The following is a 25,632-nucleotide window of genomic DNA, read 5'->3' on the forward strand; positions in this document are numbered from 1 at the left end:
AAAACACTTTTACAGCGGTGCCACAAGACTATCATAATTATGACATGACACTTCTTCTCGAGTCACTATGTATTATCAGATGATTCCAGTTCTGCCATGAGCATTAATGAATGCTTATGACAGATGTCATTTTGTGTCATCCGGCAAATTATCTCAATTTTGAATAGATGTGAAAGATCCGAGCTGGTATAAATGGGGTTAGTGACAATTTTCCAGGTGACACTTGATGACATCTGCCATAAGCATTCAATAATGCCCATGATAGTGTCATGTCATAATTATGGTAGTCTTATCGCAGTCTTATGACGCCACTGTCAAATAAAGGGTTACCTATTAACGCAAACAAATAAGCCGCACTGGACTATAAACTGCAGGATTCAAAATGAAGGAAAAAAGTAGCGGCCTGTAGTCCGAAAATTACGGTATTTCTCCAGTTACTGTTCCAGTGGTTTCATTAATTGCTAGTTATTGTATTTCGTAACACTTTGACAGTGACGCCATAAGACAATCATAATTATGACATGACACTGTTATGAGCATTAATGAATGCTTATAACACGTCGTTTAGTGTTATCCGGCAAATTATCTCACTTTTGAATGGATGGTAAAGGTCCAAGATGGACATAAATGGAGTTAGTGACAATTTAACGGATGACACTTAATGACATCTGTCATAAGCATTCAATAATGCCCATGACAGTGTCATAATTATGATGGTCTTATGGCAGTGTTATGACGCCGCTGTCAAATAAAGAGTGACCTATAAATCCAAATAGATCAACAAATATGTCGCACTGTCGACTATAAGCCGCATGATTTAAAAAGAAGGAAAAAAGTAGTGGCTTATAGTCCAAAAATTACAGTAGTTACTTTGACAATAATCGGTCAAGTAACTAGACTAATTTTTTGGGATGGAAAAGTAATTTAATTACTGATTACAAGTGATGATCTGTGACAACACTGATTGTGCTATTGTTTTATGTGGTACATTTGATGGTGAAGCTTTAAATATGGACAAGTGGCTTTTATTTAGCAAAAACACAGATACAAAAACATTCTCACATTATCGAAACGGACAAGCCTGCAGATTAAATTAAAAATGACCAATGATAAAGAGCAGTGAATATAGTGCCTCTCTATGGCCAGTCAAAAAAAAAAATCACTTAATACATTGTGAAACCTACAGAAGATTTGTTTTTTCGAATAAAGAAAAACATGGCATCTCAAAAATAAATGTACATGAGTGAGTTGAATTTACAAAAACAGAAACAAGAAAAAGGATCAGATTGTTTAGACGTGACCAGGGTTCTGCTGGTTTACAGTTAAACAGTTCTGAATTCCCCAGCAGAAGGTTTAATGGTGAATGGTGAAATCAATTTAAAAGACATCACAGAAAATAGTCTGCAACTGGCTTCTTTGAAGGAATGCCTCTCGTTTCCTGTGGCGCTGCTTCAAATATGATAAACTCCCGTTGTAGATGTTCATCCAGTTCCAAAATGGCAGCCACGTTACCACATCTGGGGGCGGGTGAATAAAGGACATAAAATGGCAGTTGAAAATAAATGTTATGAATACATTGATCCCTCGTTTTTCACGGTTAATGGGGACCAGATCTCGCCGGTATAGGTGGAAAAAAACATTTGTGGTTATTTCAGTGTGAAAATTATTCATTTGTTTGATGTTAGTAGTTTCTTTCTAACAAATATTTTATTTTGTAATTTGCCATGACATCTCGGTGTTCGGCCATTCCTAACTACGCGGCGAAACGTCCTACACAATGCTCAGGGCGCTTGCGCATGCATCCACACGCATGCGCACATCGGTTAGAAGCAGCGAGTACACACTATTTTTGTTTTTATTTAGTTATTTAGAACCTTTTCACTGCCTCAAAGATACGTTTTGCATGTATTACCCTCTCATACTTTTAACCATTGTGTTTTTTTGTGTTAGCTTTAAGCAGTTGACCACATTAGTCACGTAGCGTATATAAACCGTCCTTATTTGATATAACTACATTTAAGTATTTTCTGCAGGCATTTTTTTATTACGTTATTCCTGTATGCATCCAAACAAAACAAGTTTAGAGCGCACGGTAGTACTTTAGGTGTCAAATAAGACTAGTATAGGACGTTTCGCCGATGTAGGATATTTTGGCAGAACACCGGTTACGCTTTTATTTTGGTATATTTCCTGTTTCAAGTGTCTTGTGATGTTTTAGCTTAAAGGCGGGCGAAAAGGAGTGACAGCGAATTTGAGTGTTTTTGATCTCGTCTAGCGGCCCCTCTGGAAGAGACAAAGCTCTTACGGTGAAAACAGACCACCTTAGAAAATAAAACAATCACCAGGATCACCGGATCATATTTTGTATCTGTGTGTGAGTTCTCTGATAGCTTCTATGATGGTAAAGCATTCAGCATTAAGTACAATCCAGCAGTGAAACCTATAATATGACCATTTATTGGCCGCAGCTATTTTTCTGTATGTGCTTGCTTTATTCCATGTCATTACTGCCATCAGAAACTCTTAAATGTTTCATTAGCATAAGAGCAGTATAGCTTTAATGTGCGTGTGTCTGTGTGGGGGGTCCATGTGCGCGTGCATGTATTTAAAAAATGCTCTGAGGAAAAAAAAACCTGGAACCTTGAAGTAAACACTTCTGTTGAGTATGTCACAGCAGCCATTAACAATAAGCTGTCCGGTTGAAGTGTACCGTTTAAGCTGTAAGTCATTTATGTTACAATGACATGTTTGCACAGTCGTCATATTGATTTTTATAATGTTGTACATTGTTCAAGTCATACAAGCTGTTAGAAATGTTCATACTTGAATTCTTATTGTTTACAAGATATTTTATATACTTAATGTTTAGACTGCATGTACAATTGTTAAATATGTTGAATTGAAAGCTGGTAAATTAATCAACGAGAAACGTTTAATTTGTATTTCATGCATTGATTCAGATTTTCAAATTATATAACAGTCCGCGTGAGTGAATTTATCATCATTTATCGAGGTAAATCCGCTCAATTTACCGTGATACGTACTTAAGGCCATATCGCCCAGCCCTAGTTGACAGTCGACATATCACAATTTCACAAATGTTATGAAAATATTTTATAAAGGTTGAAAAGTTACCTAGTGTTGCTTTAAGGATTATATTGTAATATTAAAGGATTCAAGTCGTAACAAAATTAAAGTTGTTTTGATGTTTATTTTTACATTACATGAACCGGAAACTGTTTGGTTTCACAGGCTGAGACTTTTTACCAACGTAGGGCTTTAGTAACACAAAACTACTTTTGGTGTGATCACAAAACAGCATTTTGGGAACAGGCGAGGGCGAGCGACAGAACACTGTCTGTCTGAACTCAACATTACTACCATCTGAGCTACAATGATCACCTCGCTTTTCCTGTTCCTCATTTGAAAAGATGACTCTTCTTTCGTACCTGTAACAGTAGTTAGGTGCTGACCACACAGTAAGCACTGTTTCATTAAAGTGCCACTTATATCCCTCCATGACCAGCTGATGTGCTCTGCAAATCATGTGGATGTCATTGGCAGCATTGAACTGGGCCACGACATCACTACCGAAAAGGTAGCCAGCACCTCTTGGACTCACACCCCATCCTGTAGTATCTGAGAAAAGAGAAAGTTAAAAAAAAATAAACATTTATGTTATATTCTTGCAGCCAATGTCATTTGTCTTATTTATAGAGGAAGCCATTATCTTTTAAACACTCTGTGAGGTGACGAAAATGTTTCATGAACTTTTTCCTGTTTCTTCAGTGTAACCCACATGATAAAAGTCCACAAAAAAAGTGTATTTCATTGTTTCATAAATTGTGCGAAAATATTTTAACTCACATTTAATTAGAATTGTTTTCATCAAAGTATTGGGGGGGGGGAATCAAACACTTGACTGCAAAGAACAATTCGGCCTACTGGTTGCTCGTATGGCAGGAAGCCCCCGCCCTCGTATGCTCCATTAGGTAGCTAGAAAAAAACAATGTGTGGATTGACAAAACTCGGCCCAACTTTGTTCAAAACACTGTCGGAGAGATCGGTGGTCGATGGAAATTTCAGCAAAATACTCGATTACAAAAATATTAAATTGCTGCAGCCCTATATTTATTATTTTCAATGTAGTTTGTGTTTTAGTTAGGAATTTAAAAAAATACTGCATTTAAATTGATTTATTAGAATGTGTATTCATTACATTAGTGTCTGAATGGGTTAAAAAAATGTTGAAAAAATAACGCATATCGGCAATAATTTATGAGGCAATATACAGTGTTGGCCAAAAGTATTGGCACCCCTGCAATTCTGTCAGATAATGCTCAATTTCTCCCAGAAAATGATTGCAAATACAAATGCTTTGGTAGTTATATCTTCATTAATTTGCTTGCAATGAAAAAACACAAAAGACAATGGGAAAAAAATTGAATCATTATCATTTTACACATAACTTCAAAAATGGACCAGACAAAAGTATTGGCACCCTTTGAAAAATCATGTGATGCTTCTCTAATTTGTGTAATTAACAGCACCTGTTACTTACCTGTGGCGCATAACAGGTGGTGGCAATAACTAAATCACATTTGCAGCCAGTTGAAATGGATTAAAAGTTGACTTAACCTCTGTCCTGTGTCCTTCTGTGTACCACATGGAGCATGGAGAAAAGAAAACCAAAGAAGAAGAAGAGATGCAAAATTGTGAGGAAGCATGGGCAATCTCCAGGCTTCAAGTCAATCTCCAAAGACCTGAATGTTCCTATGTCTACCGTGCGCAGTGCCATAAATAAGTGTAAAGCCGTAGCACTGTGGCTAACCTCCATAGATGTGGACGGAAAAGAAAAATTGACCAGAGATTTCCACAAAAGATCATACGGATGGTGGATAAAGAACCTCGACTAACATCCAAACAAGTTCGAGCTGTCCTGCAGTCCGAGGGGACAACAGTGTCAACCCGTACTATCCGTCAGCGTCTGAATGAAAAGGGACTCAATGGTAGGATAACCAGGAAGACCCCCCCCCACACACACACACACACTTCTGACCCAGAGACATAAAAGAGCCAGACTGGAGTTTGCCAAAACTTACTTGAAAAAGCCAAAAACTTTTTTACAGGAAAAAAACGAGGCCTTCAAAGAAAAGAACACGGTCCCCACAGTCAAACATGGCAAAGGTTCCCTGATGTTTTGGGGTTGCTTTGCTAGTCTATAGACCAGGGGTCCCCAAACTTTTTTCTGTGAGGGCCACATAACTTTTCCCTTCTCTGATGAGGGGCCGGGGTCAGTTTGTAACAGAAAAAGTGTGACGATTGCAGGAGTGCCTAAATGTAAAATGTCATTGTTTTTCAGAAAGCCACAATCAATTAACCCTTTCTGGATTCTTCACGGATATAATGAAAAAAAAAAAAAAAAAACGGAGTTCCAGGAGGAAACCAACGTGCCTGCGTAGGTTTCCTCCGGGAACTCCGGTTTACTCCCACATCCCAAAAAACATGCATGGTAGGCTGATTGAACACTCTAAATTGTACGTATGTATGAGTGTGTGCGTGAATGGTTGTATGTCTCCTTGTGCCCTGCGATTGGCTGGTAACCAGTTCAGGGTGTCCCCTGCCTTTAGCTGAGTTAGATGGGATAGGCTCCAGCACCTCCGCGACCCTCGTGAGGAAAGCGGCATGGAAAATGAATGAATGAATAATATATAATAATAAATAATAATAACACTATTAATCAAATAGTGTTATTATTATAACCCTCTCTGGGTTCTTCACAGAAAAAAGCCAGGAAATAAATAAGACTATTGGGGGTGGGGGGATAAATTGTTCAGGGGCCGGACCAAATGTAAAGGTGGGCCGTGATTTGGGGACCCCTGCTATAGACTATCAAGAAATTTTGCAGCATAATGTAGGGCCCAGTGTGAGAAAGCTGGATTTACCTCAGAGGTCATGGGTCTTCCAGCAGGACAATGACCCAAACCACACTTCATAAAGCACTAGAAAATGGTTTGAGAGAAAGCACTGGAGACTTCTAAAGTGGCCAGCAAAGAGTCCAAACCTGAATCCCATACAACACCTGTAGAGAGATCTAAAAATTGCAGTTTGGAGAAGGCACCCTTGAAATCTCAGAGACCTGGAGCAGTTGGCCAATGAAGAATGGTGTAAAATTCCAGCAGAGCATTGTAAGAAACTCATTGATGGATACCGGAAGCGATTGTTCGTAGTTATTTTCTCTAAAGGTTGTGCTAACAAGTATTAGGCTGAGGGTGCCAATACTTTTGTCCGGCCCATTTTTGGAGTTTTGTGTAAAATGATAATGAATTTTTTTCTTTTCTTCATCCGCTTTGTGGTTTTACATTGCAAGCAAAATAAATGAAGATATTACGACCAAAGCATGTGTAATTGCAAACCTTTTCTGGGAGAAATTGAGCATTCTGACAGAATTGCAGGGGTGCCAATACTTTTGGCCAGCAGTGTATATTCATTACATTAGTGTCTGAATTGGTTAAAAAAATGTTGACAAAATATCGCATATCGGCAATAATTTATTAAGGCAATATATCGCCCACTACAATTTGTTATCGCGACAAGCCTAGGTATGATTATTATATTTAACGTTGACTTGTCAAGAGAACTCCCTGGTGCCAACAAACAATAAAAAATTAGGGCTGGATAACCACAATTGTGGTGCAAAACAATCTGCTAGCTATGAAAAATTTGCTTTACAGATGATTTTCAAGTCTTTCCAAGATTTTAAAGATGAAGAGGGTTCCCCAGTTACAATGTGGACACCTGCGGCTTTTCATCAGACAATAAAGAGTATGAAACATAAAAAAAAGAAACACAAATCAATCGAATAGTATTCGCATGCTTCATTATCTACGGAGCTTGTATGCATACCTTCTGGGTCTGACCAGAGAAGGTCACACATAGGCCCATCATGAGGCACTTCCTGTTTTCTGTCGATGGTCCGAATCTGATCCAGTGTTTGTATTGAAGGCGATAAGCCACCATGGACACAAAATATCTGCGGGGACAAGGACTTAATTATAACTACAGACTGACAAGTCAACATTACATTTATTTACACTGACAGTAACATCTGGTTAAAATGGATCATAAAAAAAAAATAATCCATGATGACAATCACCAAATGTATTTATTTCTGCCAGTTGTAATAGCCAAACAATGTGATTAAGCAAGAAACGCCGGGAACTCTGTCCAGGCACCAAACTTTTTTTCCTCTTGAACCTGAACGGTTGCGAAATATAGTGCGGGTATGATGGCCAATGACACATCAGTCAAAATGGATTCGGCGTAGGGCTGGGCGATATGGCCTTAAGTACGTATCACGGTAAATTAAGCAAATTTACCTCGATAACGATAAATGACGATAAATTCGCCCAAGCGGAATGTTATATAATTTGAAAATCTGAATCAATGCATGAAATACAAATTAACCGTTTCTCGTTAATTTACCAGCTTTCAATTTGACAATCGCTCGTGCAGTCTAAACATTAAGTATATAAAAATTTCTTGTAAACAATAAGAATTCTAGTGTGTTTGTAACAGCTTGTATGACTTGAAAAATGTACATTATAAAAATCAATATGACGACTGTGCAGACATGTCAATGTAACACAAATGACTTACAGCTTTAACAGTACACTTCAAACAGACAACTTATTGGTAATGGCTGCTGTGACACAAGTACTCAACACAAGTTTTTACGTCAAGGTTTCAGGTTTTTTTTCCCCAGAGCATTTTTTAATACATGCACGCACACATGCACCCCCCACACAGACACAACCACATTAATTCTATATTGCTCTTATGCCAATGAAATATTTAAGATTTTATGATGGCAGAATAAAGCAAGCACATACAGAAAAATAGCTGTGGCCTTTAAACGGTCATATTATATATAGGCGTCACTGTTGGATTATACTTTACGTTGAGTGCCTTACTATGGAGGACCAGGAGTGCAAAAATTCAATAAATAAATACACAATTAAATAAATAATTAAAAGTGTCATTAAAATGCTTTTATTTCAATATTTATTTATTTATTTCAATATTTATTTCAATTTTTAATTATTTATTTCGATTTATATTTATTTCGATTCATATTTATTTATTTATTTCAAAATTTATTTCGATTTTTTTAATTTCAGTTTTTATTCCTTTATTTCAACTTTTATTTATTTATTTCAATTTTTATTTATTTCATTTTATATTTATTTATTTCAAAATGTATTTCAATTTTTATTTATTTCAATTTTTATTTATTTATTTGATCATTTATTTATTTATTTCAACATTTATTTATTTCACTTTTTATTTATTTCATTCTTGCACTCTTGTTCCCCGTGTGGCCGCATGAAATAATTTTATCTGTCATTGGCTCATCAAACTCGGTGGGCGGGCGTGAACTAGGCGGGGTTTGAGTTGATCGCGTAATAAGCGATTGCTACGTCCTATTTCTTCCCAACATGGCGGCATTATCTGAGATTTTGCATGACCTCTCTTGGGACATGTTAGACTTCTCAGAACAAATTGAAGCAGGACATTTGGACCCTGAGTACGTGTCCTACAAAACAGAGCAATTAACGTTATTGGCATCATCTCGGCTCTGTCAGATCAAGATGTTGATCGATCGAGTTTTCGATAGTTTAGAACTGCGGTCAAGCCAGCCTCCACTCGTAAAAACGAAGTCAAACCAGCCGCCCCTCATTTGGATTATTGTTTGCATTATGTGCATTACGGTAATGCAATGCGCTGGCTTCGGAATGCAATGACGTGGCTTCAGAGCGCAAGTCCCTGTATTAAATATGGGGGAAAAAACGGTGACCTATTCGATAACGGGTCCACTTTAGAGAGACACTGGAGCACCCTTAGACCCAAACTAAATCATTATCATGTAAAAATGATGTCGGAGTTCAGAGTAAAACTACTTAGAAAACTGCTAGTTATTTCTGTCATTTAGCCTTATTTCAAAACTTGATTAAAAAAAAATAATAAAATCTGGTAAATATCCAAGGACCGTTCCACTTCTGAGTTATACTAGAGTTTCCCGTATGCAGACATCAGCCCGTTTAAAGGCGCTGGCCCATGCGACGTAGAAGCCAAAGACTGGATTCCACCATGGGCTGCTGGTGGAGTTCTCCTCAGAGTGTCCTCGAATAAATTTGCTGCTTCTCTGAGCAGCTCTGGGCCCATTTTGGACATATGTATGTTTTGCTTGGACAACACGCGAAATGCGTCAAAGCCTACTACCGCTACACTGACCACGCTACTAATCTTCGTCGTTTTTGTGATTTTGAGGGAGCAATTATTTTTTAGATTATACGGATCTACACTGCCACCTTATGTATTGGGTGTACATAAAAATTAGCCAATGCCTCATGTAGAATGTTGCTTGTTTCTGTGTGAGTCAAGGATCACACTTGAGCTGAATAAAACACTTGTTTATTAACAAAACAATAGACTCGGGACGACCGATTGCCTCGCATGCACACTTCCGTGTTCGTCTCATCAATACTGGCGCTACTCCCGTGATTGGCAACTTACATATGACATCGAGGGTACAGCGGCTCATGAGTGTCAAACAACATTTAAACAAATGTTCTACACCTCAGGCGTCAATCTATTATCTGAGATCGACTAGTTAAGACTTGCTTTGCTGAGCAACCAATCAGACGTTAGAAACTTTGACGAGCAAACATGACAGATAAAATTATTTCATGGTTGCACCTCCAGAGGAACAAGAGTGCAAGAATGAAATAAACAAAAAGTGAAATAAATAAAAGTTGAAATAAATAAATAAATGATGAAATAAATAAATAAAAATTGAAATAAATAAATAAAAACTGAAATAAATAAAAATTGAAATAAATGAATAAAAATCGAAATAAATAAATATCGAAATAAATGTAAATTGAAATAAATAAAAATCGAAATAAATATAAATTGAAATTTTAAAAAAATGAAATAAATAAATATAAATTGAAATAAATAAATAAAAATTGAAATAAATATTGAAATAAATAAATAAATATTGATATAAAAGCATTTTAATGACACTTTTAATTATTTATTTAATTGTGTATTTATTTATTGAATTTTTGCACTCCTGGTCCTCCATACCTTACCGTCATAAAAGCTATCAGAGAAATCACACACACACACACACACACACACAGATACAAAATAACGCGACATAATGATTGCTAGATGCAGTCCGTGCCCAGTCCACTCATTAATTTCAGCCGTTTCGATAAGATTAGCGCCGCTCAAAAGAGGGAAAAGATAGCCTCGAATGTGGTAATTACCGACCGATTAGCCTCCTAAATGTCGATTATAAATTATTCACCTCCATAATCTCTAACAGATTAAAATCAGTACTACCAGATCTGATACACATGGACCAAACGGGCTTCATAAGACAAAGACAAACACAGGATAACATTAGGAAGATAATACACGTGATAAAACAAGTAATGGGAGAAAAAGAGGAGATGTTGATGTTAAGCCTAGACGCTGAAAAGGCATTTGATTCGGTGAGATGGACATTCCTCTATGAAGTACTCGGAAAATTTGGCTTCCACCCATCAGTGATAGAAATTTTGGCAGCGTTGTATAAAAACCCACTAGCAAGAATTAAACTTAATGGGGAACTGAGTGAGCCTTTTAAACTGGAAAGGGGAACAAGACAGGGCTGCTGCCTGTCACCACTCCTTTTCGCCATATTCATAGAACCCTTGGGCCAATTGATCAGACAAAGGCTAGACATAAAGGGTATAATCATGAGACCAGGGGAACAAAAATTGGCATTATTTGCAGATGACCTATTGCTGACCATAGCACAACCAACACAGACATTACCCAAATTAATGAATATGTTAGAGGAATATGGCAGGCTATCGGGATATAAAATTAACATACATAAAACACAAGCCCTGACATTCAACTATGATCCTCCACCACAGATCAGGACAACGTACGAATGGAACTGGGAGGCGGGTTCAATTAAGTATCTTGGGGTTCAGATACCTAAAGATTTGACAAAGTTATTCGAATTTAACTATAATCCTTTAAATTTAAAATTAAAAGCAGATCTGCAAAGATGGAATGTTATACCCTCCCTTAGTCTGAGTTCTAAGATTGAATCAATTAAGATGAACATACTTCCACGACTGCTTTACCTCTTCCAATGTCTACCTGTTAAGATACCATCGAAACAATTTTTGGAATGGGAGAGATTAATTTTGATATATATCTGGCAAGGAAAACGGGCTAGAATTAAATTCAAAACACTGCAACTGAGCAAAAACAAGGGTGGAATGGGACTTCCAAACCTACAAGAATATTACTACGCAGCCCAGCTAAGACCTTTGATTTGTTTATGTTCCTCAACATACAGTGCGGGTTGGAAAGAAATTGAATGTTCTAATCTCCAGGGAATGCCAATGTCTGCTTTGATGGCTGATAATGTACTGTGGCATCGTTTGAACATTGCAGATGGCAACATAACTCATCACTTGTTGCAGGTCTGGCAGGAGGTATGCAAAAAACTTAAAATTGAGAACTCACTCAAAAGGTTGAGATGGTGTGCCCTCGACACAGAATTCACACCAAACAAAACAGATAATAGGTTTAAAAAGTGGATTTCAAAAGGCCTGACCTCATATCAATCATTCACACAAGACAGTAAATTTCAGGACTTTGAAACCCTGATATCTAAAAATGGCCTAGAAAAAGACGATTTTTATAGATACCTGCAAGTTAGACACTATTTTCACCATAACATATTAAAAAATATAAATAGACATGAAAATTTGGTCCTACAAGAAATTGTAAACCTTCTTGAGTCCAAAACCTGCAATAAAATTATTTCCAAATTGCATAAAATTATTAGACTAACCAAGATGGAGAACACTCAGTATATAAAACAAAAATGGGAAGGGGAGGGAAATATGCGACTAGACGAAAAAAGCTGGGAGAACATGTGCCAACTGCAATGGACTATAACGAGCTCAAATATATGGCGTGAATTCTGCTGGAAAAACATCATGAGGTACTTTATAACCCCGATCCAAAAACGACACCTGGGTAAAGGAGATGCCTGCTGGAGAGACTGTGGAACAAATGGAGCGGACCATTCACACATATTTTGGAAATGCAATGTTATTAAACCATACTGGACTGAGATTCACACACACTTGGAGAATATTTTCGGGCAACATATCCCTTTTAAATGTGAATATCTGTATTTGGGTGATTTGAAACTGAATAAGCTGAAAGTCAATGATAAAAAACTGTTCAATATTTTATTAGCAGCCACCAAGAAATCTATTACCAGGAAATGGCTCAAGAAACAATCACCAACCATTGAGGAATGGATAGATATTATACATGAAATTTACATTATGGAGAAGCTGTCATTTTCACTTACATTGCAGATGGATAGATTTTACTTGATATGGTCCAAATGGACTGAGTACGTGAAACCAGTTAGAATGGATTTCAATTGACGCTCAAACAAAAAAGTACATCCCTATCTTGCTGGGTAAGAAAACAATTCCTGATGTGCTCCCAAATTCTTTATTTATTAATTAATTAATTTTTTTCTGTTGTTTTTTTTTTTTGTTGTTGTCTTTTTTCAAGTTATTGTGTTATTTTTTTCTCGTTTCCTTTAAGAGGAAAAGCAACGAATCGAGAAATGGACGATCTTTATTCACTATTGTAAGTACAAAGTACTGTGTATTATTTGTGAGTCGGAAAAAAATAAAAACCTAAATTATAAAAAAAAAAAAGATTAGCGCCACTATCCAACTCCATCACGTTCATTTGTAGCGTTAACCGCTAGTGTTAGCTAGTGGCCTGGCTACCAGTAAAAAGCACTGAAAGCACACTCTCCTGAAATCATGAGAACCAGGGAGGACAGCAGGTGAAAGCCCGTCTGGAAGCCGCCAAGAGTCTACTTAATGTCGGGTGAAAGTTTGGCGAAGCTCCCTTAAGCCCGACTCCATCACGTTTCCATGTAGCGTTAGCCGCTAGCGGCTAGCCTTCCGGGCTTCTGTTTGTTTGATTTACTGATAACCACGTGACTTCATACGTAAGCACACTGACTGCTTTCTTAAAGGGGAATGAACATCGCCGAACAACACAGAATCAAAGCGGGATAAAAGACTATATTTTCTTGTTTTATTAAATTACCAAATTTACCGACATGGTCAAAATTACATCGGTCATAGTGAAGAATTTCAGTAACGGTAAATTTTCGGTTTACCGCCCGGCTCTAATTCGGCGTCTACGGCCGTCAATGGCGCTGAAACATGATCATTGACTGCCAGCCTTACTAGTCAAAATGAATCTGTCTAGCACTGTCAATAGCAGCCAATGTGTTAACGAGCTAAAAGCCCTCCGCTGTTTTTTTGTTACACGTAGATCACAGGTACAGTGCATTGCCGCCTGCTGTGTAGGTGAAGTTTTAAAATAAGCATGTGTGTCACCAAAAAGTCTCTAGAGCTGATACGCCAGTATACAAAGACCATGTTGACATTTACATTTCACTTGAGCTAACAGCTACAGTGCTGGCCAAAAGTATTGGCACCCCTGCAATTCTGTCGGATAATGCGCAATTTTTCCCAGAAAATGATTGCAATTACAAATGCTTTTGTAGTAATATCTTCATTTATTTTGCTTGCAATGAAAAAACACAAGGTAGAATGAAAAAAAAATTAAATCATGATCATTTTACAAAAAACTCCAAAAATGGGCCGGACAAAAGTATTGACACCCTCAGCCTAATACATGGTAGCAAGACCATTAGACAAAAAAAACTGCGGACAACCGCTTCCGTTATCCATCAATGAGTTTCTTACAATGCTCTGCTGGAATTTTAGACCATTCTTCTTTGGCCAACTGCTCCAGGTCTCTGAGATTTGAAGGGTGCCTTCTCCAAACTGCAATTTTTCAGATCTCTCTACAGGTGTTCTATGGGCTTCAGGTCTGGACTCATTGCTGGCCACTTTAGAAGTCTCTAGTGCTTTCTCTCAAACCTATTTCTAGTGCTTTTTGAAGTGTGCTTTGGGTCATTGTCCTGCTGGAAGACCATGAACTCTGAGGGGGACCCAGCTTTTTCACACTGGGCCCTACAAAATTTGTTGCTAGTCTTTAGACTTCATAATGCCATGCATACGGTCAAGCGGTCCATTGCCAGAGGCAGAAAAGCAACCCCAAAACATCTGGGAACCTCCGCCATGTTTGACTGTGGGGACCGTGTTCTTTTCTTTAAAGGCCTCATTTTTTTCCCTGTAAACTATGTTAATGCCTTTTTCCAGAAAGCTCTACTTTTGTCTCATCTAACCAGAGAACATTCTTCCAAAACATTTTTGGCTTTCACAGATAAGTTTTGGCAAACTCCAGCCTGGCTTTTTTATGTCAGAAGGGGGGTCTTCCTGGGTATCCTACTATAGAGTCCCTTTCCATTCAGACGCCGACGGATAGTGCGGGTTGACACTGTTGTACCCTCAAACAGCAGGACAGCTCGAACTTGTTTGGATGTTAGTCGAGGTTCTTTATCCAACATCCGCGCAATCTTTCGTTGAAATCTCTCCTCAATCTTTCTTTTCCGTCCACATCCAGGGAGGTTAGCCACAGTGACACTGCGCATGATAGGCACAGATCACATTCAGGTCTTTGGAGATGGACAATGCTTCCTCACAATTTTGCTTCTCAAGTCCTCAGACAGTTCTTTGGTCTTCTTTTCTCCATTCTCAATGTAGTAGACAGAAGGACACAAGACAGAGGTTGGGCCAACTTTAATCCATTTTAACTGGCTGCAAGTGTGATTTAGTTATTGCCACCACCTGTTATGTGCCACAGGTATTTAACGGGTGCTGTTAATTACACAAATTAGAGAAGCCTTACATAATTTTTCAAAGGGTGCCAATACTTTTGTCCAGCCGATTTTTGGAGTTTTGTGTAAAATAATAATGATTTAATTTTTTTCCCATTCTCTTTTGTCTTTTTTCATTACAAGCAAAATTAATGAAGATATTACTACCAAAGCATTTGTAATTGCAATCATTTTCTGGGAGAAATTGAGCATTATCTGACAGAATTGCAGGGCTGCCAATACTTTTGGCCTGCAGTGTAGCTAGTATGTAGTAGCTCTTGAATTGATAGTTTCCTTTTACAGTGTGATGATGTTTTTTTTTTTTTTAATCAGCAGCGGGGCAGAAAAATACATTTTGGAGAAAAAAAATAGAAAAAATATTTTAACGGGATATTGAACAGTTTCATGACGAGCAAACAAAAAATACCCCAAGAGACAGGATATTATAACCAAATTGTCTTCTTACCTTTCCGTCAATAATAGCAGAGAGGGACAGGTAGTCAAATATTTCTGTGCAATATCTCCAAACTGTGACAGAGCCGTATTTTCTGAGGCACTCATCATAAAACCCATAGACTTGGGTGATTTGCCGGGACTCATGGTTTCCCCTGATCAAAGTTATCCTGTCTGGGTAACGCACCTGAAAACAAACATCAGAGAGGAGTTAAAAAATATATATACATATTTACAATCTGCTTCCAAGCCGAGCATTTCCAAAATAACACAAAGCAAGTCAGTTCCACTGAAATTATACGTCGGATGTCCAAAGGATCGTGTGTCGAGGTACCACTGTATATGTATATTTTGGTAAATGGTTTTTACCCACGGCAAATGTAATAATTATGATTTCAATGAGATATATATACACGAAAACAATTATTTTTATATGTATACATGCATATATCTCAACATTTTTCAATAAAATACTGTATTTATTGAAAAAAATCCACGATGGACTGAGGGCGAAGTAGCAAATTTTATTTTACACGCATAATATGCATATTTGGCGTTGGAGTAATTCAAAAGTAATAAAGTTAAATTACTTATTATAGTCGACCCAAAATCAAATGAATTAATAAGCCAACCCCTTAATAAAACTAGACAAGACTAAAATGATATCGAGGCACCTTTAATATGACGATAGCATGCATATTTACCTTAAGAGCTAGCAGAAGAAGAAATGTTTCCACACTGTAGAAGCCTCTATCTACAAAATCTCCCATGAAGAGATAATTTGTTTCTGGGACATCTCCTCCAACCTGTTGTGAAAACAATCCAAAGAGATTAAAAATGTACAATAATATCATGAAGTTATTATTAATCAATTTTTCCGTAATAGATTTTTCTTATTTAGTCCGAGTAAATGGTTGATTTTATTTCCAAGTCATAACACTCAGCCCTACCTTTTATTTGACTATATAGTATGGCTTAACGATTTTCTAGTTTTTTTGTTTTTTCTAATGCTCTCCAGGATTCCTACTGCTCAAGGTAAATTAAAAAGCATTAAAAAGTCTTGAATTTAATTTAAAATTCTCTTTTTTTTTTTGTTTTTTTATTAAATCAAATCTAGAGTAAAGGAACTCCTATGTAAAAATCCTGAGAATGGTAAATATTGGGAGGAAATATTGGAGCTCCTCCATGGGCTCCTTCCCTATCTTTTGGGAGTGCTCCAAGCAATGTTCCCTGTAAATTTTCAGGTGTCTGAGTAGATACACAAGCTCCTTGAGCACACTGCAGACCACGTTGAGCAACATCAGATGAGTATACTGTAGCCAGACACCAATATCACGCCTGTTCAAAACCTTGGAATATAGCAAGTTACATGGCTTATTAAAAGAATGAAATTACAGCAGCAATTTTCATTAGTTTACTTTTAATCTAACTGATTTGGCCCACTTAAAATGAAAAAGACCAAAATTCCATATGTATCACAGTATATCAAACTCCCACATTAAAACTAGAGATGTCCCGATCGATCGGGACGTCCCATCACGTCATTTTCAAAGTATTGGAATCGGCAAAAAAATATCGGCCATGCCATTTTTTAATTAAATCGTTTTCTAAATGTATTTAACGTTACAGACATAATATGTTACACTCAGCCAGAGTCTTTAGTTTAGGCTTAAGGTACCAATAACGGCGGTAATTAATTTTTTAAAAATGTATCACGTTAAATATTTAACGCAATTAATGCATGCGTTGCACGACCCACTCACGCATTGTCGCGCTCAATCTGTAATGGCCGTCTTACCCATTTATAGAGATAAAACGCAGCGTAAAATGAGTAGAGTGAATTTTGGCAGCCTTTGGATCCTTTACAATAGGCTAAAGCCTTACAATCGCTCTCCCTACAATTAGAAATATCATGGGAAGCAATGTGGGGATGCAAGGTAGCAATTAATCTTTTTCTTAACCCCTTATGTTATTTCCCAACGCAGAGAAGATATGAATTGGTAGCACTACGCACAGTCATGGTTCCACTTCCCATCATGCATCTGGGTTGAATGGCTGCAGTATCATTTACTGAAAGCTCAATAAATACACTATATGGCAATATTAAGTCACAATATACAAAGTCACAAGTCTTCCTATCCGTGGATCCCTCTCACAGAAAGAATGTTAATAATGTAAATGCCATCTTGAGGATTTATTGTCATAATAAACAAATACAGTACGTATGTACTAGGCCTGAACGATATATCGTTTAAACATCGCCATCGCGATGTGCACATGTGCAATAGTTCCATCGCAAGGACATGCGATAGTTTTATTTTTTTTAATCCACAAATGTATGTTGCTCCATGCTTTCTCTGTCCTGAGCTGATCGCTTCAGTGACACTCACACAACCTCCCTTTCCCCCTCCCTCCCTCCCTCTCCTAGGTCTTTGTTCCTCTGCGCACTTGCTTATTAAAGTTAACGATGGTTGTGTTTGATCTTGCCACAGAGGCTGACTTCAGTCACACCGCATCTTTCAGTCGTCGTTTAACTTGTTAAGCACGTGTTGCATGAAGGAAGCGTGCGCTGGAATGAATGTGTGTGCGTGGAAATGTTGGGGACAGCCGGTGTTCTGACGAATGGGTATGCTTTGTACACCTGTTGTGTTGTGTCCTGGAAATAAACACTAGAAGTGATTCTGCAGCCAAGGTAGATAAACAGAAGCATTAAATAAAGCAAAGCATTTTTCTACTACAGTACATTATTCTTGTTTAAAAAGGATTCGATGATCTGCACGTGTGGTACATGATTGGAAAGCTTAAAATCTCAACTTTCTGGGGGAAGAAACATTTTTAACAGGAGGGCATTTTTAAAAAAAAAAAAAAAAGTTTTTTAAACAGCAAAACCCTAGCTGGCTCCTCCGTGAGTCATCACCTTATCGTGGTGGAGGGGTTTGCGTGTCCCAGTGAACCTAGGAGCTATGTTGTCTGGGGCTTTGAGCCCCTGGCAGGGTCACCCATGGCAAATAGGTCCTAGGTGAGGGGCCAGACTAAGCATGGCTCAAACTGACCCCTTATGATGAGAAAAAGAAATGAACTCCAGTTTCCCTTGCCCGGACGCGGGTTACCGGGGCCCCCCTCTGGAGCCAGGCCTGGAGGTGGGGCTCGAAGTCTGGTGGCCGGGCCTGTCCCCATGGGGCCCGGCCGGGCACAGCCCGAAAAGGCAACATGGGTTCCCCTTCCCATGGGCTCACCACCTGTGGGAGGGGCCAAAGGGGTCGGGTGCGTAGAGAGTTGGGCGGCAGCCAAAGGCGGGGGCCTTGGCGGTCCAACCCCCAGCTGCAGAAGCCAACTCTTGGGACATGGAATGTCACCTCTCTGGCAGGGAAGGAGCCTGAGCTGGTGGGTGAGGCAGAGAAGTTCCGACTAGATATAGTCGGACTCTCCTCTACACACAGCTTGGGTTCTGGTACCAATCCTCTCGAGAGGGGTTGGACTCTCTTCCATTCTGGAGTTGCCCACGGTGAGAGGCGCCGAGCAGGTGTGGGCATACTTATTGCCCCCCGGCTTGGTGCCTGTACGTTGGGGTTTACCCCCGTGGACGAGAGGGTAGCCTCCCTCCGCCTTCGGGTGGGGGGACGGGTTCTGACTGTTGTTTGCGCTTATGCACCGAACAGCAGCTCAGAATACCCACCCTTTTTGGAGTCCTTGGAGGGTGTGCTGGAGAGCGCCCCCTCTGGGGACTCCCTCATTCTACTGGGGGACTTCAACGCTCACGTGGGCAATGACAGTGAGACCTGGAAGGGCGTGATTGGGAGGAACGGCCCCCCCGATCAGAACCCGAGTGGTGTTCTGTTATTGGACTTCTGTGCTCGTCACGGTTTGTCCATAACGAACACCATGTTCAAACATAGGGGTGTCCACATGTGCACTTGGCACCAGGACACCCTAGGCCGCAGTTCAATGATCGACTTTGTAATCGTGTCATCGGACTTGCGGCCACATGTTTTGGACACTCGGGTGAAGAGAGGGGCGGAGCTGTCAACTGATCACCACCTGGTGGTGTGTTGGCTCCGATGGTGGGGGAAGTTGCTGGCCAGACCTGGCAGGCCCAAACGTATTGTGAGGGTCTGCTGGGAACGTCTGGCAGAATCCCCTGTCAGAAAGAGTTTCAACATCCACCTCCGGCAGAACTTCTCCCTTGTCCCGGGGGAGGTGGAGGACATTGAGTCCGAGTGGGCCATGTTCCGCACCTCCATTGTTGAGGCGGCCGATCGGAGCTGTGGCCGTAAGGTGGTTGGTGCCTGTCGTGGCGGCAATCCCCGAACCCGCTGGTGGACACCAGCGGTAAGGGATGCCGTCAAGCTGAAGAAGGAGGCCTATCAGGCCTTTTTGGCCTGTGGGACTCCGGAGGCAGCTGACAGGTACCGGCTGGCCAAGCGGACTGCGGCTTCGGCGGTGGCCGTGGCAAAAACTCGGACATGGGAGGAGTTCGGCGAGGCCATGGAAAACGACTTCCGGACAGCTTCGAGGAAATTCTGGTCCACCATCCGGCGTCTGAGGAGAGGAAAGCAGTGCACCATTAACACTGTGTATAGTGAAGATAGTGTACTGCTGACCTCGACTCGGGACGTCGTGAGTAGGTGGGGAGAATACTTTGAAGCCCTCCTCAATTCCACCGACACGCCTTCCTTTGAGGGAGCAGAGTCTGGGGACTCTGAGGTGGGCTCTTCGATCTCTGGGGTTGAAGTCACTGAGGCGGTTGGTAAGCTCCTCGGTGGCAAGGCCCCAGGGGTAGATGACATCCGCCCGGAGTTCCTAAAGGCTCTGGATGTTGTGGGGCTGTCATGGCTGACACGCCTCTACAACATTGCGTGGACATCGGGGACAGTGCCTCTGGATTGGCAGACCGGGGTGGTGGTCCCCCTTTTTAAAAAGGGGGACCGGAGGGTGTGTTCCAATTATAGAGGGATCACACTCCTCAGCCTCCCCGGTAAAGTCTATTCAGGGGTGCTGGAGAGGAGGGTCCGTCGGGAAGTCGAATCTCGGATTCAGGAGGAGCAGTGTGGTTTTCGTCCCGGCCGTGGAACTGTGGACCAGCTCTACACCCTCAGCAGGGTCCTCGAGGGTGCATGGGAGTTCGCCCAACCAGTCCACATGTGTTTTGTGGATTTGGAGAAGGCGTTCGACCGTGTGCCTAGGGGAGTCCTGTGGAGGGTGCTCCGGGAGTACGGGGTCCCTGTACGACCGGTGTCAGAGTCTGGTCCGCATTGCCGGCAGTAAGTCGAATTCGTTCCCAGTGAGGATTGGACTCCGCCAAGGCTGCCCTTTGTCACCGATTCTGTTCATAATTTTTATGGACAGAATTTCTAGGCGCAGCCGAAGCGTTGAGGGTGTCCGGTTTGGTGGCCTCAGCATTGCATCTCTGCTTTTTGCAGATGATGTGGTGCTGTTGGCTTCATCAAGCCGTGACCTCCAACTCTCACTGGGGCGGTTCGCGGCCGAGTGTGAAGCGGTTGGGATGAAGATCAGCACCTCCAAATCCGAGACCATGGTCCTCAGCCGGAAAAGGGTGGAGTGCCCTCTCCGGGTCGGGGATGAGATCCTGCCCCAAGTGGAGGAGTTCAAGTATCTTGGGGTCTTGTTCACGAGTGAGGGTAGGAGGGAGCGGGAGATTGACAGGCGGATCGGTGCAGCGTCTGCAGTGATGCGGACTCTGCACCGGTCCGTTGTGGTGAAGAAGGAGCTGAGCCAAAAGGCGAAGCTCTCAATTTACCGGTCGATCTACGTTCCTACCCTAACCTATGGTCACGAGCTGTGGGTCGTGACCGAAAGAACAAGATCCCGGATACAAGCGGCCGAAATGAGTTTCCTCCGCAGGGTGTCCGGGCTCTCCCTTAGAGATAGGGTGAGCAGCTCGGTCATCCGGGAGGGGCTTGGTGTCGAGCCGCTACTCCTCCGCGTTGAGAGGAGCCAGTTGAGGTGGCTCGGGCATTTGGTTCGGATGCCTCCTGGACGCCTCCCTGGAGAGGTGTTCCGGGCATGTCCCACCGGCAGGAGGCCCCGGGGTCGACCCAGGACACGCTGGAGAGACTATGTCGCTCGGCTGGCCTGGGAACGCCTTGGAATCCCGCCGGAGGAGCTGGCTGAAGTGGCTGGGGAGAGGGAAGTCTGGGCTTCCCTGCTAAAGCTGCTGCCCCCGCGACCCGACCCCGGACTAAGCGGAAGATAATGGATGGATGGATGGATGGATGGAACCCTAGCTGGAGGTGAGAGCATGCGAGAGCAGAATTACAGACACCATGACTTTAACGAGATATTATACTTATCTTGTTTCGATCCAAAAACTCCATGTCGCATGTATCACTGAGTGTCAAGACAGCTGTGACTGGCCGCAGCTGGATTATTTCATTTTATTTTATGGGTGAAACATGGTACTATAACAGGGGTCGCAATGCAGAAATCGCAGACATCAAGGAGTGGTCGAGATTTTCTTTTTCATATATTTACCCTTTTAAAAGTTTTTTCCCCCCAATTTTTCTTTTTTCGGATAAGTTATTTATCATCTAACATAGCAGGGAAAATGCAACAGTAACAAAAAAATACAATTTAGCGAAAGTTATGAGGTAGATATCGTGACTTTTTTACAGATGCCATATTTTTCATTGTGACGTAATTTGTTTAAAAATTTAAAATATGCGAGTGAATCATTTTTTAAAGTTAGCCATATACATTTTTTAAAGCATATTTTATGGGGAAAATGTTGAAAAAAACATGTCTAATATATGTATAATATGTATCTTATTCCAATGCAAAAAAAAAAAAAAAAAAAAAAAAATATATATATATATATATATATATATATTTTTTTTTTTTTTTAATATCGCAATATAATATCGCAATATATTGCAACCCCAAAAAAAATCGCAGCAATAGTTTTTTCTAATATCGTTCAGGCCTAGTATGTACTGTATGTTGAATGTATATATTCGTCCAAGTTTTATTCATTTTTTTCTTAATGCATTGCCAAAATGTATATGATTGGGAAAAATTATCGGGAATGATTGGAATTGAATCGGGAGCAAAAAAAAGCAATTGGATCGGGAAATATCGGGATCGGCAGATACTCAAACTAAAACGATCGGGATCGGATCGGGAGCAAAATTACATGATCGGAACAACCCTAATTAACACTGTTCAGACAATAAGGACACTCAAGATTCCTATTCTCAATGTCTGAGCAGCTACACTGCAAAAATGCCCCCTTAAAACTAGTTAAATTCCCTTGTTTTCAGTGTACCGACTGCCCTGATTATAAGACGATCCCCTCTTTTTCAAGACTCAAGTTTGAAAAAAGACTTTTTGAACAACAAATTAATTTTTATACAGAAAATAATTACAGTACATCCGAAACAAATGATTATAACAATATATTTTAGAGAAAAAGCATGTTATTTTGCCTCATTCAAATCTTAATATCTGAACATTTAAATATGTAAACTAAAGTGCAATCACATTCGTAAATGAATGGCTTCTGGTTTTTGAAATGTAAATATACCAATCTATTGTGATAAAACAACAAAATTGCAATAACTGCATTAACCATCAAAGTGAAGTCTAACTGTAGTCTTGAAAAAAATCAGAATAAGGAAAAACATTGCAATAAAATAATGCAAACTAGTTAAACTTGAGAGTAGCGGAGATCTGTCATGACAGAACATCGCTTCAATGATATCTGGCGCCATCTAGCGTCGTGAATGGGTATAATGTCTAGACCGCAAAAATAAGAGAACCCCCTCTTTTTCAATTTTATTTCAATGCAAAAAACACTGTCTTATATTCGGGCCAATACGGTATCTTTACTAGAAAAAAGTGAAATGATCTACCAGTGCTTCAGGTAAATTCTGCTCAGATTTCTTGAGATTTAAAAAATTAGCTACCTTAAAATAAGCTTTAAAGGCTTATTTTAAGCAGTACAGTGTTTCCCCTACATATAAGAGATTGTGGCACACACCACACCAAAATAAAAGCCGCGACGCCTTGCAAATGAGTTGAGTTTTTCGTTGTTGTTTTTTAAGGCCGTTTCAAACTAGCGGCAGCTGAGTGTGAAAAGTTCAGCGTCAACCGATTCATTGTTTATTGTAATGCCCATAACTATGCACGGCCCCCTTCAGAGACGATCGGACTGGGGAGCTGTGACGCAGGGGGAAGCGAGTAGGAAGAATGGGAGAACGGGCGAGATAGCGAGAGATAGCGGTCGCATCTCCCGGCAGCCTGCTGTTATTTTGTTATTGTTTTTCTTTATTATTGTTACCACAATAAAGTGGGTAAGCCAATACCGACTCCTCTCCTTCTTCCCCATATCCGGGGCATTACAGTAGTTTGGATAGGACTTTTCAGCGAAAGTGAGTGGCGTATGGCTGTCTTGGACAAAAGGCCAAATTTGAAAGAATTTGCGCCGAGAGGCGGGGAGCGCCGCTACGCTAACTTCGACAACGAGGGGCAGGCTTATATCTGTGCTATCAGGCTGTTTCTGCATACGGATAAACGCAATCACGGCTGACGAAACTTTGATAAATGCGCTTTCGAAGTTTCGCGAGCTCTGGAACACTCGAAAAATGACTCTCATACCTCTCCTTGCTAAGTTAATGGTACCTCGATGTGTGTTTGAGTGGAAATGTAGTTCACGAACAACAAAGACAAAAAAATATTTACCTTCTCACCAAAACTAGTGAAGCTCTTTACACGGCTATTAGAATTTCCCCCCTACTCCTTAAGTTGAAATGGGCCCGTTGACAGAAGAAAAATTACAGTGGTACCTCTACATACGATCGCTACGACACACGAACTTTTCGACATCCGACGTAAAATTTGACTCGCCATTTGTTTCTACATCCGACGAAATGCTCGAAATACGACGACAACGGCAGCACCGCAGACGAATGCACGGCGGATTTTCTTGTGTGACAAATCAACACAGGTTTCAGAAAAGGTTGGTACAGGTGGTGAAACAAGGAAAAAGTTGACGCTTACCTTCTAAACGAAGATGCAAATGACAGAAAAATATGAGCGTAGGGTGGGCATCCGTGAAATGGCTCAACAATACATCTCCACGGTCCTCCTCCGACCATCGTTCGCCAGTCTTTATAAGTTAAGCTGACAATTCTTATTGTGGTAACATCTCCAGAGAAATCGCCAGCTTCGCCACGTTTTCATCATTTCTTTCACAACTTATTCAACACAAAACGCCTGCTGTCTGCCGCAATTGACGATGTTCTCAAGAAAGCATTGAAAGCGAAAGTAAACTTTCACCCGCTCCCCTCCCTCTTTGTCACGTCAGCGCCGCGGTGCCTTCAGGTACAGAAAAAAACGTCCGCCTTATTAGAACCCGTTTCGTTACACTATTACAGGAATTATTATTATATTATTAATCCAATTTTTATTTATTATTTATTTGTTTTGCTATATGTAATTGCCATTTGTAATAGTACCAGCAGTATTTTTTAAGGATTTAGTGCAGGTTTTTGGGCTGTGGAACGAATTAATGGAATTATAATGTATTCCTATGGGAAAATCCTGCTCGACATACGACCATTTCGACTTACAAACAAGCTCCTGGAACAGATTAACTTCGTATGTAGAGGTACCACTGTATTGTTGTGGTAATGTACGTATTAGGGCCAAATAAAAGGAAAAAGGACTACGACAGGGGTCTGCAACCCGCGGCTTTAGGGCCGCACGGCTCTTTAGCACTGTCCTAGTGGCTCCCTGGAGCTTTTTCAAAGATTTTTGAAAATGGAAAAAGTTGGGAGAGGGAAATCTATTTTTTGTTTTAAAATGGTTTCTGTAGGAGGACAAACATTCTTTCGATTCGTTAATATTGTAATGAAGTTAAACTTGAAGTGGCATTATTCAACAGAGTAGTCATGTGGTGCGTCATTCTCTATAGCACAGGTGTCAAACAGATTCCTGAAAAGGCCAAGTGGGTGCTGGATTTTGTTCCAACCGATAGCGTGCAGAGGGTTTAACCAATGAACTTCCTACTGAAACAAGCAGCACGTGACAAAGTTTAACTGATTACACATGTAAAAGATCTGATTGGTGAAAAGGTGTCCTCTTCATTGGTTGGAAAGCAAACCTGCACCCACTTGGCCCTTTCTGGAATCGGTTTGACACCTGTGCTCTATAGGATCCACTGCAGGGAAAAAAGAAATTTAAATCATGAAGGATAATTATGTATTTGTAGCCAACTTAGTCACTTTGATAGTAGGCTAATATAGCTAATATCA

The 25,632-nt window shown here is 40.4% G+C and overlaps 1 protein-coding gene across 1 annotated transcript in view; it reads right to left on the minus strand.

Annotated features, from left to right (window-relative positions):
- Window positions 1-954: 954 nt before the first annotated feature.
- The window catches only part of LOC130931872 (serine/threonine-protein phosphatase 4 catalytic subunit B), a 40,044-nt gene continuing 15,366 nt past the window's right edge, over window positions 955-25,632 (minus strand). The window contains exons 5-9 of the mRNA XM_057861041.1: window positions 16,066-16,167; window positions 15,375-15,548; window positions 6,907-7,033; window positions 3,450-3,639; window positions 955-1,517 (exon numbers count right to left, since the gene is read on the minus strand). Of these exons, the coding sequence (XP_057717024.1) occupies window positions 1,388-1,517; window positions 3,450-3,639; window positions 6,907-7,033; window positions 15,375-15,548; window positions 16,066-16,167 (723 nt within the window). The 3' untranslated portion in view covers window positions 955-1,387. The remainder of the gene's footprint in view (window positions 1,518-3,449; window positions 3,640-6,906; window positions 7,034-15,374; window positions 15,549-16,065; window positions 16,168-25,632) is intronic.

Source organism: Corythoichthys intestinalis, chromosome 16, assembly GCF_030265065.1.
Source record: "Corythoichthys intestinalis isolate RoL2023-P3 chromosome 16, ASM3026506v1, whole genome shotgun sequence".
Taxonomy (NCBI): domain Eukaryota; kingdom Metazoa; phylum Chordata; class Actinopteri; order Syngnathiformes; family Syngnathidae; genus Corythoichthys; species Corythoichthys intestinalis.